This window comes from Antechinus flavipes, chromosome 3 (assembly GCF_016432865.1).
Source record: "Antechinus flavipes isolate AdamAnt ecotype Samford, QLD, Australia chromosome 3, AdamAnt_v2, whole genome shotgun sequence".
Classification (NCBI taxonomy): domain Eukaryota; kingdom Metazoa; phylum Chordata; class Mammalia; order Dasyuromorphia; family Dasyuridae; genus Antechinus; species Antechinus flavipes.
The window spans coordinates 225,611,595-225,627,795 of NC_067400.1; the positions used below are offsets into that span (position 1 = coordinate 225,611,595).

At 41.1% G+C, this 16,201-nt stretch overlaps 2 protein-coding genes across 2 annotated transcripts; both read right to left on the reverse strand.

Moving 5' to 3' along the window:
* Nucleotides 1-2,881: 2,881 nt before the first annotated feature.
* On the reverse strand, nucleotides 2,882-8,231 carry LOC127557120 (probable E3 ubiquitin-protein ligase TRIML1). Its single transcript, XM_051990563.1, has 2 exons — nucleotides 7,715-8,231; nucleotides 2,882-4,355 (listed from the first exon to the last, which is right to left on the reverse strand). Exons 1-2 carry the CDS (start codon nucleotides 8,229-8,231, stop codon nucleotides 2,998-3,000), a joined length of 1,875 nt encoding a protein of 624 aa, XP_051846523.1. The 3' UTR covers nucleotides 2,882-2,997.
* A 1,731-nt stretch (nucleotides 8,232-9,962) lies between these two features.
* LOC127557121 (probable E3 ubiquitin-protein ligase TRIML1) lies at nucleotides 9,963-16,178 on the reverse strand. The gene is made up of 2 exons (XM_051990564.1): nucleotides 14,515-16,178; nucleotides 9,963-11,345 (listed from the first exon to the last, which is right to left on the reverse strand). Exons 1-2 carry the CDS (start codon nucleotides 15,678-15,680, stop codon nucleotides 10,103-10,105), a joined length of 2,409 nt encoding a protein of 802 aa, XP_051846524.1. The 5' UTR covers nucleotides 15,681-16,178; the 3' UTR covers nucleotides 9,963-10,102.
* Between the last annotated feature and the right edge of the window lie 23 nt (nucleotides 16,179-16,201).

The following is a 16,201-nucleotide window of genomic DNA, read 5'->3' on the forward strand; positions in this document are numbered from 1 at the left end:
GGATTTATACACCCATATCCTTCCCTTTTGCTTCTTAGCTCATATTTGTGAGATTAAGTACATTCAGTTGTTTTTTTGTTTTGTTTTGAATGAGGGGAATGGGGGTGGGAATGAAGAGTGGGGACTATGTAGAATGGACTGTGGATATTTTAGCCTCTAGATGTGATCGAAAAGTCTCACTCTCCAAGTTAAGTTGACAAAAAAGGGATTTATTTTGATACTGAAAATTCTCAGCGGGCTAGATTCCAATTGGAAAATAGCAAATAACTGAAAAACACAGTACAGCTTTATCCAATTTTGTATAGCCCAAGGCTAAGGAGTAAGAGGGTAGTAGACTAAAGAGTAATCTCCAGGTGAATTAAGGATGGTGATGATTATCCTAGGACTTTTCTGAGGCTAGAAGGTAAGGAGGGGTCAGAATCTGGAGAGTTTTCTGAGACAGATTCAAAAGTCATAAGATTTAGGGTTTCCCAACTCAGAACCCCACTAAAGCGTAGGAGTCCAAAGAATCCTATTACCTCATCTCAAGGTGGGAAGAGAGCTCTCTTTATCTTCCCAACTACTTCTTCCCTCTCCCAACTTTCAAAATTCCATCTTTTTGGAGTAACTTGGTTCATCCACCAAATCTCATTTAGATATAAATTTGGTGGGGTAAATGTTTTTTAGCTACTGTCTAAGTTTGAGACTATATTCCCCAGGAAACAAAATGGTATTGTAATGCCGGAGAACTGAGCAAGATAGAGATTAGAGAACAATTTAATAATTTATCTAATATATTGTGCCACAGTTCCCTTTTAATGTCCTGACCCAGTTTCCCAATTGTCCTATTTAATTACTCTGCCTCAGGTTATAACCTTCCCCTCTTAATGTTTGATGAGATAAAGGTCTACTTCAGTTGCTCTGCCTCCAAACCCCTGGGGCTACAATCATTCCCTTTTAAATGGTTGATGAGATAAAGGTTTTATATCTTTAGGTTATAGATATTCCTTTTTAATGTTTCACAGGATAAAGGTCTATCCATTTTAGACTTCATTAGAATATCAGTAACCTTTCTCTATTGTGTCATCCTAGGTGCTTCCCCCCATTAGGTTATCCCCATGCAGGTACCTCCCCCATTATGTTATTATTCTTGTTATCCTATAAAAATCTTGCTGTCCCAATACTCAAGGCTGGATTCTTTGAGACAATAGTCTCATTCAGCCCTGGGACCAACCATGGATCCATTTGGTCCCAGTAAATCTCTCCATTTAATAAACTATTAAATTAGAATCTAATCTCTGTCTTGTTCAGTTTCTCTGGCATTACAATATGACTACACGACTGCAGGGCCAAAAACATGAAACAAAACATTGCCCAGAACATACAGAACCAGATGTGTCTTAGACACCCAGGTAGGGTCCCCTGCCTCCAGAAGACCCTACTCCCAGAATTTATGCCCATCAGCATTTCATAATTCTGAGAATCCAGATTTCAGCATACAAAACAGAACAGGTACAGACAGAACAGATAGTTACACAAAGGCAAACTTACTTTCCAGTGGCCGAAATGGAGGTGCCAGGCTCTGGTGGCTGGAAAGTACTCTCTTTCCCAGAAGCTCTGGAAAAAAAATCCAAGGGGGCCAGCCTCTCCATGCCAAGAATTCAGATCCCCAGCCACCCTGAGGCCTGAAAAGTCTCTTATGTCTAATCCTGCTCATTTTCAGACAAATCTCAATGGGAACCCTCAAAAATGTAATGCCTAAGAAGCTGAGCAAGACAGAGATAAGAGACTAGTAATTTATTAAAGGGAGACATATACTGGGACCAATACATCCATGTTTGGTCCCAGGTGTGAAGGAGACTATCCTCTCCAATGATCCAGCAAAAAATCAAAGTTCTCAATGACATAAATACAAGTGGCTCAGATGAAGAGGCAGGGGCAGAGTCAGGGTACTGAGAGTGGGAACAGGACTGACAGGGTGGGATGAGCCACTGGAGAAGGGGATGGCCTATGAGGAGAAGGCACCACAGACGTGGGGAAAGGCATCTTGATAAAATAGTATCCAATATTCTAATAGCTTGGGAGGAGACAGGTATTCTGATATTCTATTAAGTATTCTGAAAAAGAGGGAGGGGAGCTTTTGCAGAAGTGAAAAGCAGGAAAACTGAGGCAGGACTGAGTCAGGATAATTAGGGAAATTGAATCAGGACAATAAAAGAGAACTGTGGCATAACACCTTCAATTTTTCAAAATATTGCAGATTGAGTTTAATTGGATTTAAACTAAAATGGACTTTAACCTGGACACATGGTGACTGTATCAGTCATATTCTAGAATGTTTTCCATGATGGGAGAGCTCTGAGAAGAGGCACAAAAAGTTCTATAAAAGAAGAGTATAAAAACAGAATGTGACAAAATGCAAGTATATTTGGCAAAATGTCTTGCTTCAATTTCCTCCTCAGTTGAGGACTAATTTATTGCAATTATTCACAACCTCTTTATACCTGGACATGTCTTATATTTTCTTATTTAATACAAGATCTTTGAATCTGCTATGATCCTCAAGTAGAGCTCTCAATCAGAGCAATACACTTTCCATATTCTTGTCCTTAGGCCTTCAACCAAGAGAACTTTTTAAAATTTTTTTGCTTCCTTATCTGCTTGGTTGTTTATTCATTCCTACAGTCATTTAGCATTCCCAGTTTTGCTCTTCCTCCTTTTGTACTTGGAACTTTTCCCCTTCCCTTTTATTTTCCTCAGGGTTTTTCTCCTATTCTTCTACCACCTTCCCCTTCCAAATTAGGGACTGGAAGATCAGCCACCAAAGGGGAAAAAAAAATGACCTATCTTTTTATATTAAGAAGTATTAACAAAGTAGACAATATTTTCTTGGTTTAAACAATCACACTTTATTGACAATTTCAACAGGAATTCAAAGAAATAGAGTGGCACTGGCAGTGTTATACTCATTCATCATTCAGAACATCATCCTTAGTAATTAGTACTTGTGACAGCCCTCTACTGTGGACTCTTGGGGCAAATGATAAGTGAACCAGGGGTGTTTTTCTCATTGGGAAGGCAAGGAGAGAAATAAGGGCAAAGAGGCCCTTCCAAATCCATATTTGAGTTACTGTAGATAAGGCATCTGTATGTAAGATCATAAAATGCTATTTGTTGTTTGTCATAATCAAAAAAAATGCCCACTTTGTGCAGAGGTCGGCGCAGTAGAAAGTTCTTGTCTGAAGTACAGAAGAAGAAACTATTTCCAGATGTGAATGCTGTGACGGTCATTGCATCCTCAGATGAGAAAGCATGTTTCTCTTTTCTCCTGACTGAATCTTTACAGATGCCCAATTCCCATGCTGTCTTGTCTCCCACCTCCACTTCCCAATAGTGTTTTCCTGAGGTGAATTTCTGGGCTCCTAAAACCCCAAGAACACAGTCAAATCTCTCTTTGTTGTCAGGCAGGTCTTGACAGATGCTTCCATACTGGACCCTCTTCAAATCCTCAGACAGGATGAGATGAGGATGGGCTGATTCAGGATCAAGAGTTATATCCCTGTGGAAACTCATGAGCATTTCTCGCATGCCTGTAATGGAGCAGGTAGGCAAGGAAATGGAAGGAAGTGCTGATCTTTGGAGTCCAAGTTCTTCCTTTTTTTTCAAAGTGTCTGGCACAGCTTGGATCATTTCCAAGGGCATCATGTCCAAATTCTCTTCTACTTCAAACTTCACTTGTTGCAGCTTTTGTATTTGTTGGAACAGCTTGATCTCAGTCTCTTCTACTTGGAGCAGGTTCCTTCTGGATGCCTTCACCAATCTTTTTTGGTATTCATAATTTTCATCCCATAAGAATTGGTGAATTTTGCCATATTCAGAAAAAGCTGTCTCTTTCAAAGTGTAGGTACGCTCTGTGAATTGTGCCTTTCTTCTTCTCAAAATATCCAGTGCAATTTGAAATTTCTGTTCTTTCTTCTGTAAGATGCTCCATATCTCCCGGAGCTTCTTCTTACACTTATCAGCAGCTGTCTCCAAGGGAAGGACTTGGTGGTTCTTATGCTCTGGGGCTGATAAGCAGGATTCACAGAGGGGCCTCTGGTCTTCCTCACAGAAGAATATCTCTTGTTCTCCATGTGGGTCACAGGTGCTCAGGCCCATCTTTTTCTGCAGCAGGTGAGTTTGGAGCATCTTGCCAGTGATGCACAGAGTCTGCAGGTTCCTGCTCAGCAGCCAGTCACCTTCTCTAATGAATGGCTCCCCTGCACTTTGTACAGGCTGAGGTTTCAGTGGCTCCCTCACTGCCCTGGAGAAGGCCCTCTCTGCACTCTCAGTCACCCAGTCAGTGAGGTAGATGAGGCAGGTGAAGCAAGCGAGACCTGACTGGAGGTTAGCAATTAAACTCTTGCATGTATGTTCCTAAGGTTCCTAAGCCTCTGAATCCTTCCTTTTCAGGTAGGGAGAGTGCTAGCTCCTGCCCTTGAGCTCTGGCAGCAAAAGATACTGGCATTGAGCTGTGTGAGCCTTTTTATATCTCTTCCCCTGCTTAACACCTCTCTTAAATCCACCCTCAAAAAGGTGACAACTCCTGTCTTTTGATAGGACTTTCCACAGTCTGCTTCAGGGCTGAGTTCTCACTTTCTTCTCACCCCACACTTCAGAGTCACCATCTCCTGAGAAGAAAATTCCTTCCTTCCCTCTTAGTACTTGGAAAGATCTCCTCCTTGGGTCACTTAGCAGTAACATACTCATGTGCAAGCCTCAAGACCTCACCTTTCTGATGTGCTGAGATGGAAACATGGTAAGGAAAGATCTCTCCACCCCCAACCAAAGACTTTTTTTCCCAAGCTGCTTCCCACCCATGGCTCCCATGAAGAAAACAAGTATCAACCTTTGCTTTCCCTCCTCCTTCATTTCCCCTTTTGTCTCATTTCATGATTATGATTCAATTACTGGATCAACATGTCTATTTTTTTAACAGATTTTTTTTTAAAGGACCTTATTTCTGATTCCTTTCTTTTTAAATATTCAGCTCAGAAAGAAAATTGGCTTCTTTCTTTCAGTTCTGTCACAAAAGATTTGAGAACTGAATTATTATTATTTTTTAATTGTTTGCCCCTTTAAGGTCTTTTTATTTACTGCTCAAAGTGCTTCCACTCTCTCCCCTGGTGTTTACCCTCTTTTTAAAAAATATATATGTTATGGACCTCCAGATACTCAATGGTGTTCACACCTATGAACTTTAGCCCACAGTCATTTGACCCTTTGTAATGCCTGAGAAACTGAGCAAGACACAGATTAGAGACTGTTGAATAATTTATTAAATGGAGAGATATACTGGGACCAATGGATCCATGTTTGGTCCCAGGGTTGAAGGAGACTATCCTCTCCAATAATCCAGCAAACAATCAGAGTTCTCAATGACATATATACAAGTGGCTCAGATGAAGAGGGTAGACTGAGGCAGGGGCAGAGTCAGGGTACTGAGAGTGGGAACAGGATTCACAAGGTGGGGTGAGCCACTGGAGATGGGGAAGACCTAATCAGGGGGAGGCACCCTGACCTGGGGAGAGGCATCTTGATAAGACGTTATCTGATATTCTAACAACTTGAGATGGGGAGAGGCATTCTGATATTCTATCAAGTATTCCGAAAAAGAGGGAGGGGAGCTTTTGGAGAACTGAGAAGCAGGGAAACTGAGGCAGGACTGAGTCAGGATAATTAGGGAAATTGAGTCAGGACAATAAAAGAGAACTGTGGCATAACACCTTCAATTTTTCAAATTATTGCAGATTCAGTTGAATTGGACTTAAATTAAAATGGACTTTAACCTGGACACATGATGACTGTATCAGTCATATTCTAGAATGTATTTCATAATGGGATAGCTCTGAGAAGAGGCACAAAAAGTTCTAAAGAAGAAGAGTATAAAAACAGAATGACAAAATAAATGTCCAGTAAGCAAAATGCCTTGCTTCAATTTCCTACTCAGTTGAGAACTAATTTATTGCAATTCTTCACAACCTCTTTATATCTGTATATGTCTTATATTTTCTTATTTAATACAAGATCTTTGAGTTTGCTATGATCCTCAAATAGATCTCTCACTCAGAGCTATAGACTTTCCATACCCATCTCCATAGGCCTTCAACCAAGAGAACTTTTAGTTATTTCTTTGCTTCTGTGGGGAATAGATAAGGTGAAGAACTTAGAGGAATGTATGAATTCTTTTTCTGTATTTTATTATTTCTGTGTCTCCCCTATGACCTGTATAATATGTGCAGGCTCATATCTACTTGAGCCTTGGCCAGCTAGAAACATATTTACTTAACCTGAGCTGATGACATTTATCGATATTTAGTCTATTAGCTGGACCACTGTGTGCTTGATTAAGCCTGAAGGCCTGACTTTCTGTTTCTTAGAAATCAGGAGATTTCAGGGAAACAGAAACCTTCCATTCCAATCTCCCCAAATAGCAACAACCAATTAGATGCCTCCTCCTCCCCTTCTCAATGCTCTCTTACTTGTGATGTAATTTCTTGTATAAAAGCTATGTATCTTTACTACTTCTTTAGCCCTCCTACCACCAGCTTTCTCTTTCTTATCTCGCAATGGGACGGCTCATTCTTCGGAGGTTTTCAATAAACAACTTTTCTGCCTTCTACTGAGTGATCTCTGAGTAGTCATTTTGGGTAAGGGTCTTCTACATCCCTCACACTTCCTTATCTGCTTGGTTGTTTATTTATTCCTACAGTCAATTAACATTCTAAATTTTGCTCTTCCTTCTTTTATGTTTGGAACTTTCCCCCTTCCCTTTTATTGTCCTCAGGCATTTTCTCCTATTCTTCTACCACCCTCCCCTTCCAATTTAGGTACTGGAAGAACAGCCACCAAAGGGAAAAAAATGACCTATATCTTTTTTGTATTGAGAAGTATTAACAAAGTAGACAGTATTTTCTTGGTTTAAATAATCACACTTTATTGACCATTTCAACAGGAATTCAAAGAAATGGAGTGGGACTGGCAGTGTTATACTCATTCACCTTTCAGAAAGTCATCTTAGTAATGAGTACCTGTGACAGCCTTCTACTATGGACTCTTGGGGCAAATGATGAGTGAACCAGTGGTGCTTTTTACATTGTCAAGGCAAGGAGAGAAATAAGGGCGAAGAGGCCCTTCCAAATCCATGTTCGAGTTACTGTAGATAAGGGATCTGTATGTAAGATTATGAAATGCTATTTGTTGCTTTTCAAAATCAAGAAAAATGCCCACTTTGTGCACAGGCCGGCCCAATAGAAAGTTCTTATCTGAAGTACAGAAGAAGAAACTATTTCCAGATGTGAATGCTGTGACGGTCATTGCATCCTCAGATGAGAAAGCGTGTTTCTCTCGTTTCCTGATTGAATCTTTACAGATGCCCAATTCCCACGCTGTCTTGTCTCCCACCTCCACTTCCCAATAGTGTTTACCTGAGGTGAATTTCTGGGCTCTAAAACCCCAAGAACACAATCACATCTCTCCTTGTTGTCAGGCAGGTTTTGACAGATGCTTTCATACTGGACCCTCTTCAAATCTTCAGACAGGACGAGATGAGGATGGGCTGATTCAGGATCAAGAGTTATATCCTTGTGGAAACTTATGAGCATTTCTCTCATGCCTCTGACAGAGCAGGTAGGCCAGGAAATGTAAGAAAGCACTGGTTTTTTCAATAGGAGCTCTTCCTTCTTTTTCAAAGTGCCTGGCATATCCTGGATCATTTCCAAGGGCATCTTGTCCAAATTCTCCTCTACTTCAAACTTCACTTGTTGTAGATTCTGGATTTGTTGGGTCAGCTCATGCTCCTTCTCCTCCAGTTTGACCACATTGACTCTGGATTGCTGCTCCAGATTTTGCAGGCATTGATATTCTTCATCCCATAAAAATTGGTGAATTTTGCCATATTCAGAAATAGTTGTCTCTTTCAAAGTGTAGGTACGCTCTGTGAATTGCTCCTTTCTTCTTCTCAAGGTGTCCAGTGCAGTTTGAAATTTCTCTTCTTTCTTCTGTAAGATGTTCCATCTCTCCCGGAGCTTCTTCTTGCACTTGTCAGCAGCTGTCTCCAAGGGAAGGACTTGATGGTCCTTGTGCTCTGGGGCTGATAAGCAGGATACACAGAGGGGCCTCTGGTCTTCCTCACAGAAGAACATCTCTTGTTCTCCATGTTGGTCACAGGTGCTCAGGCCCATCTTTTTCTGCAGCAGGTGAGGTTGGAGCATCTTGCCAGTGATGCACAGAGTCTGCAGGTTCCTGCTCAGCAGCCAGTCGCCTTGTCTAATGATTGACCACCTTGCACTCTATATAGGCTGAGGTTTCAGTGGCCCCCTCACTGCCCTGGAAAAGGTCCTCTCTGCACTCTCAGTTACCCAGTCAGTGAGGTAGCTGAGGCAGATGCAAACAAGCGAGACCTAATTAGAGATGAGCAATTAAACTCTTGCATGTATGTTCCTAAGCCTCTGATTCCTTCCTTTTCAGGTAGGGAGAGTGTTAGCTCCTGCCCTTGAGCTCTGGCAGCAAAAGATACTGGCACTGAGCTGTGTGAGCCTTTTTATATCTCTTCCCCACTTAACCCCTCTCTTAAATCCACCCTCAAAAAGGTGACAACTCCTGTCTTTTGATAGGACTTCCACAGTCTGCTTCAGGCCTGAGTTCTCACCTTTGTTCTCATCCTACACTTCAGAGTCACCATCTCCTGAGAAGAAAATTCCTTCCTTCCCTCTTAGTACTTGGAAAGATCTCCTCCTTGGGTCACTGAGCAGTAACATAATCATGTGCAAGCCTCAAGATCTTACCTTTCTGATGTGCTGAGATGGTAAGGAAAGACCCCTCCTCCCTCCAAACAAAGTCTTTTTTCCCCAAGCTGCTTCCCCCCCCCCCCATGGCTCCCATGAAGAAAACAAGTATCAACCTTGGCTTTCCCTCCTCCTTCATTTCCCCCTTTTGTCTCATTTCATGATTATGATTCAATCACTGGATCAAGATTTGTTTATATTTTTATAAGGACCTTCTTTCTGATTCCTTTCTTTTTAGATATTTAACTCAGAAAGAACATTGGCTTCTTCCTTTTGGTTCTGCTACAAAAGATTTGAGAACTGAGTTGCTGTTGTTTTTTTTTTTTAATTGTTTCCCCTTTAAAGTCCTTTTATTTGCTGCTGAAAAGGTGAAAATTCCCACTTCCTAATGTGCTTCCACTCTCTCCACTGTGGTTTGCCGAATTTTTAAAATATATATATTATGAATCCCCAGATACACAATGCTGTTCACACCTATGCATTTTAGAGCAAAGTCATTTTCCCCTTCAATTTTTCAAAACATTGCAAATTGAGTTTAATTGAATTTAAATTAAAATGGACTTTAACCTGGACACATAGTGACTGTATCAATCATATTCCAGATTGTATTCCATAATGGGATAGCTCTGAGAAGAGGCACAAAAAGTTCTACAGGAGAAGGGTATAACAACAGAATGACAAAGTGAAAGTCTATTTGGCAAAATGTCTTGCTTCAATTTCCTACGCAGTTGAGGACTAACTTATTGCTATCATTCACAACACCTCTGTGCCTGTACATATCTTATATTTTCTGATTTAATACAAGATCTTTGAGTCTGCTATGATCCTCAAGTAGATCTCCCTCTCAGAGCAATAGATATTTTATACCCATCTCTCTAGGTCTTCAACCGGAGAAATTTTCTCCCTTTTTTAATTTGTTTGCTTCTTTACCTGCTTGATTATTTATTTATTCCTACAGTCATTCAGCATCTAAATTCTGTTCTTCCTCTTTTTCTACTAGGAACTTTCCTTTCCCTGTTTCTTTCATCTACCTTTTCTCCTATTCTAACAGCCTCCCTTCCCAAATTTGGTACTGGAAAATCAGCCACCAAGAGGAAAAAAAAAAAAAAAAACGACCTCTCCTTTTTATGATAAAAAGGATTAACAAAGAAGACAGTATTTTCTTGGTTTAAATAATCACACTTTATTGACCATTTCAATAGGAATTCAAAGAAATGGGAGTATCACTGGCATCGTTACACTCATTCACTTTTCATAAAAAGTCATCCTTAGGAATTAGCACCTGTGACAGCCTTCTACTATGGACTCTTGGGGCAAATTTTGAGTGAACCAAGGGTGCTCTCATCATTTAAAAGGAAAGCACAGAAGTAAGGGCGAAGAGGCTCTTCAAAATCTATGTTTGAGAGACTGTGGATCAGGGATCTATCTAGGACATCATAAAATGCTAGATACCTCATTTCATAATCTAGAAAAATGCCCACTTTGTCCAGAGGCGAGCTGCATAAACAGCCCATTTCTGAATTCCAGAGGAAGAATTCCTTTCCGGATGTGAAGCCGATGAGGGTACTTACATCCTCAGATGAGGAGGAGATCAGCCCCTTTCTCCTGACTGAATCTTTACAGATGCCCAATTCCCACGCTGTCTTGTCTCCCATCTCCACTTCCCAATAGTGTTTGCCAGAGGAGAATTTCTGTGCTCCCAGAACCACAAGACCAGACTCAAATCCCTCTTTGTTGTCAGGCAGGTCTTGATAAATGCTTCCATACTGGACCCTCTTCAAATCCTCAGATAGGACGAGATGAGGATGGGCTGATTCAGGATCAAAAGTTATATCCCTGTGGAAACTCATGAGGATTTCTCTCATGCCTCTGACAGGGCAGGTAGGCCAGAAAATGTAAGAAAGCACTGGTTTTTTCAATAGGAGCTCTTCCTTCTTTTTCAAAGTGCCTGGCATATCCTGGATCATTTCCAAGGGCATCTTGTCCAAATTCTCCTCTACTTCAAACTTCACTTGTTGTAGATTCTGGATTTGTTGGGTCAGCTCATGCTCCTTCTCCTCCAGTTTGACCACATTGACTCTGGATTGCTGCTCCAGATTTTGCAGGCATTGATATTCTTCATCCCATAAAAATTGGTGAATTTTGCCATATTCAGAAATAGTTGTCTCTTTCAAAGTGTAGGTACGCTCTGTGAATTGCTCCTTTCTTCTTCTCAAGGTGTCCAGTGCAGTTTGAAATTTCTCTTCTTTCTTCTGTAAGATGTTCCATCTCTCCCGGAGCTTCTTCTTGCACTTGTCAGCAGCTGTCTCCAAGGAAAGGACTTGATGGTCCTTGTGCTCTGGGGCTGATAAGCAGGATACACAGAGGGGCCTCTGGTCTTCCTCACAGAAGAACATCTCTTGTTCTCCATGTTGGTCACAGGTGCTCAGGCCCATCTTTTTCTGCAGCAGGTGAGGTTGGAGCATCTTGCCAGTGATGCACAGAGTCTGCAGGTTCCTGCTCAGCAGCCAGTCGCCTTGTCTAATGATTGACCACCTTGCACTCTATATAGGCTGAGGTTTCAGTGGCCCCCTCACTGCCCTGGAGAAGGCCCTCTCTGCACTCTCAGTTACCCAGTCAGTGAGGTAGCTGAGGCAGATGCAAACAAGCGAGACCTAATTAGAGATGAGCAATTAAACTCTTGCATGTATGTTCCTAAGCCTCTGATTCCTTCCTTTTCAGGTAGGGAGAGTGTTAGCTCCTGCCCTTGAGCTATGGCACCAAAAGATACTGGCACTGAGCTGTGTGAGCCTTTTTATATCTCTTCCCCACTTAACCCCTCTCTTAAATCCACCCTCAAAAAGGTGAAAACACCTGTCTTTTGATAGGACTTCCACAGTCTGCTTCAGGGCTGAGTTCTCACTTTCTTCTCACCCCACACTTCAGAGTCACCATCTCCTGAGAAGAAAATTCCTTCCTTCCCTCTTAGTACTTGGAAAGATCTCCTCCTTGGGTCACTGAGCAGTAACATAATCATGTGCAAGCCTCAAGATCTTACCTTTCTGATGTGCTGAGATGGTAAGGAAAGACCCCTCCTCCCTCCAAACAAAGTCTTTTTTCCCCAAGCTGCTTCCCCCCCCCCCAATGGCTCCCATGAAGAAAACAAGTATCAACCTTGGCTTTCCCTCCTCCTTCATTTCCCCTTCAATTTTTCAAAACATTGCAAATTGAGTTTAATTGAATTTAAATTAAAATGGACTTTAACCTGGACACATAGTGACTGTATCAATCATATTCCAGATTGTATTCCATAATGGGATAGCTCTGAGAAGAGGCACAAAAAGTTCTACAGGAGAAGGGTATAACAACAGAATGACAAAGTGAAAGTCTATTTGGCAAAATGTCTTGCTTCAATTTCCTACGCAGTTGAGGACTAACTTATTGCTATCATTCACAACACCTCTGTGCCTGTACATATCTTATATTTTCTGATTTAATACAAGATCTTTGAGTCTGCTATGATCCTCAAGTAGATCTCCCTCTCAGAGCAATAGATATTTTATACCCATCTCTCTAGGTCTTCAACCGGAGAAATTTTCTCCCTTTTTGAATTTGTTTGCTTCTTTACCTGCTTGATTATTTATTTATTCCTACAGTCATTCAGCATCTAAATTCTGTTCTTCCTCTTTTTCTACTAGGAACTTTCCTTTCCCTGTTTCTTTCATCTACCTTTTCTCCTATTCTAACAGCCTCCCTTCCCAAATTTGGTACTGGAAAATCAGCCACCAAGAGGAAAAAAAAAAAACGACCTCTCCTTTTTATGATAAAAAGGATTAACAAAGTAGACAGTATTTTCTTGGTTTAAATAATCACACTTTATTGACCATTTCAATAGGAATTCAAAGAAATGGGAGTATCACTGGCATCGTTACACTCATTCACTTTTCATAAAAAGTCATCCTTAGTAATTAGCACCTGTGACAGCCTTCTACTATGGACTCTTGGGGCAAATTTTGAGTGAACCAAGGGTGCTCTCATCATTTAAAAGGAAAGCACAGAAGTAAGGGCGAAGAGGCTCTTCAAAATCTATGTTTGAGCCTCTAGATGTGATCGAAAAGTCTCACTCTCAAGTTAAGTTGACAAAAAAGGGATTTATTTTGATACTGAAAATTCTCAGTGGGCTAGATTCCAATGGAAAATAGCAAATACTGAAAAACACAGTACAGCTTTATCCAATTTTGTATAGCCCAAGGCTAAGGAGTAAGAGGGTAGTAGACTAAAGAGTAATCTCCAGGTGAATTAAGGATGGTGATGATTTCCTGGACTGTTCTGAGGCTAGAAGGTAAGGAGGGGTCAGAGTCTGGAGAGTTTTCTGAGACAGATTCAAAAGTCATAAGATTTAGGGTTTCCCTCAGAACCCACTAAAGCGTGGAGTCCAAAGAATTCTATTACCTCATCTCAAGGTGGGAAGAGAGCTCTCTTTATCTTCCCAACTACTTCTTCCTCTCCCAACTTTCAAAATTTCTATCTTTTTGGAGTACTTGGTCATCACCAATCTCATTAGATATAAATTTGGTGGGGTAAATGTTTTTTAGCTACTGTCTAAGTTTGAGACTATATTCCCCAGAAACAAAATGGTTTGTAATGCCGGAGGAACTGAGCAAAAGAGATTAGAGAACAATTTAATAATTTATCTAATATATTGTGCCACAGTTCCCTTTTAATGTCCTGACCCAGTTTCCCAATTGTCCTATTTAATTACTCTGCCTCAGGTTATAACCTTCCCCTCTTTGTTTGATGAGATAAAGGTCTACTTCAGTTGCTCTGCCTCCAAACCTGGGGTACAATCATTCCCTCTTAAATGGTTGATGATAAAGGTTTTATATCTTTAGGTTATAGATATTCCTTTTTAATGTTTCACAGGATAAAGGTCATCCATTTAGACTTCATTAGAACATCAGTAACCTGTCTCTATTGTGTCATCCTGGTGCTTCCCCCATTAGGTTACCCATGCAGGTACCTCCCCATTATGTATTATTCTTGTTATCCTATAAATAACATATATATTTAAATAAATATATTATTTATATTGTATAAGGGCAATATACAATAAAATATTAGTGAATTGTATATTTGGCAAAATGTCTTGCTTCAATTTCCTACGCAGTTGAGGACTAACTTATTGCTATCATTCACAACACCTCTGTGCCTGTACATATCTTATATTTTCTGATTTAATACAAGATCTTTGAGTCTGCTATGATCCTCAAGTAGATCTCCCTCTCAGAGCAATAGATATTTTATACCCATCTCTCTAGGTCTTCAACCGGAGAAATTTTCTCCCTTTTTGAATTTGTTTGCTTCTTTACCTGCTTGATTATTTATTTATTCCTACAGTCATTCAGCATCTAAATTCTGTTCTTCCTCTTTTTCTACTAGGAACTTTCCTTTCCCTGTTTCTTTCATCTACCTTTTCTCCTATTCTAACAGCCTCCCTTCCCAAATTTGGTACTGGAAAATCAGCCACCAAGAGGAAAAAAAAAACGACCTCTCCTTTTTATGATAAAAAGGATTAACAAAGTAGACAGTATTTTCTTGGTTTAAATAATCACACTTTATTGACCATTTCAATAGGAATTCAAAGAAATGGGAGTATCACTGGCATCGTTACACTCATTCACTTTTCATAAAAAGTCATCCTTAGTAATTAGCACCTGTGACAGCCTTCTACTATGGACTCTTGGGGCAAATTTTGAGTGAACCAAGGGTGCTCTCATCATTTAAAAGGAAAGCACAGAAGTAAGGGCGAAGAGGCTCTTCAAAATCTATGTTTGAGAGACTGTGGATCAGGGATCTATCTAGGACATCATAAAATGCTAGATACCTCATTTCATAATCTAGAAAAATGCCCACTTTGTCCAGAGGCGAGCTGCATAGACAGCCCATTTCTGAATTCCAGAGGAAGAATTCATTTCCAGATGTGAAGCCGATGAGGGTACTTACATCCTCAGATGAGGAGGAGATCAGCCCCTTTCTCCTGACTGAATCTTTACAGATGCCCAATTCCCACGCTGTCTTGTCTCCCATCTCCACTTCCCAATAGTGTTTGCCAGAGGAGAATTTCTGTGCTCCCAGAACCACAAGACCAGACTCAAATCCCTCTTTGTTGTCAGGCAGGTCTTGATAGATGCTTCCATACTGGACCCTCTTCAAATCCTCAGATAGGACGAGATGAGGATGGGCTGATTCAGGATCAAAAGTTATATCCCTGTGGAAACTCATGAGGATTTCTCTCATGCCTCTGACAGGGCAGGTAGGCCAGAAAATGTAAGAAAGCACTGGTTTTTTCAATAGGAGCTCTTCCTTCTTTTTCAAAGTGCCTGGCATATCCTGGATCATTTCCAAGGGCATCTTGTCCAAATTCTCCTCTACTTCAAACTTCACTTGTTGTAGATTCTGGATTTGTTGGGTCAGCTCATGCTCCTTCTCCTCCAGTTTGACCACATTGACTCTGGATTGCTGCTCCAGATTTTGCAGGCATTGATATTCTTCATCCCATAAAAATTGGTGAATTTTGCCATATTCAGAAATAGTTGTCTCTTTCAAAGTGTAGGTACGCTCTGTGAATTGCTCCTTTCTTCTTCTCAAGGTGTCCAGTGCAGTTTGAAATTTCTCTTCTTTCTTCTGTAAGATGTTCCATCTCTCCCGGAGCTTCTTCTTGCACTTGTCAGCAGCTGTCTCCAAGGAAAGGACTTGATGGTCCTTGTGCTCTGGGGCTGATAAGCAGGATACACAGAGGGGCCTCTGGTCTTCCTCACAGAAGAACATCTCTTGTTCTCCATGTTGGTCACAGGTGCTCAGGCCCATCTTTTTCTGCAGCAGGTGAGGTTGGAGCATCTTGCCAGTGATGCACAGAGTCTGCAGGTTCCTGCTCAGCAGCCAGTCGCCTTGTCTAATGATTGACCACCTTGCACTCTATATAGGCTGAGGTTTCAGTGGCCCCCTCACTGCCCTGGAAAAGGTCCTCTCTGCACTCTCAGTTACCCAGTCAGTAAGGTAGATGAGGCAGGTGCAAACAAGCGAGACCTCACTGGAGGTTAGCAATTAAAGTCTTTAATGTATGTTCCTAAGCCTCTGATTCCTTCCTTTTCAGGTAGGGAGAGTGCTAGCTCCTGCCCTTGAGCTCTGGCAGCAAAAGATACTGGCACTGAGCTGTGTGAGCCTTTTTATATCTCTTCCCCTGCTTAACACCTCTCTTAACTCCACCCTCAAAAAGGTGACAACTCCTGTCTTTTGATAGGACTTTCCACAGTCTGCTTCAGGCCTCAGTTCTCACCTTTGTTCTCATCCTACACTTCAGAGTCACCATCTCCTGAGAAGAAAATTCCTTCCTTCCCTCTTAGTACTTGGAAAGATCT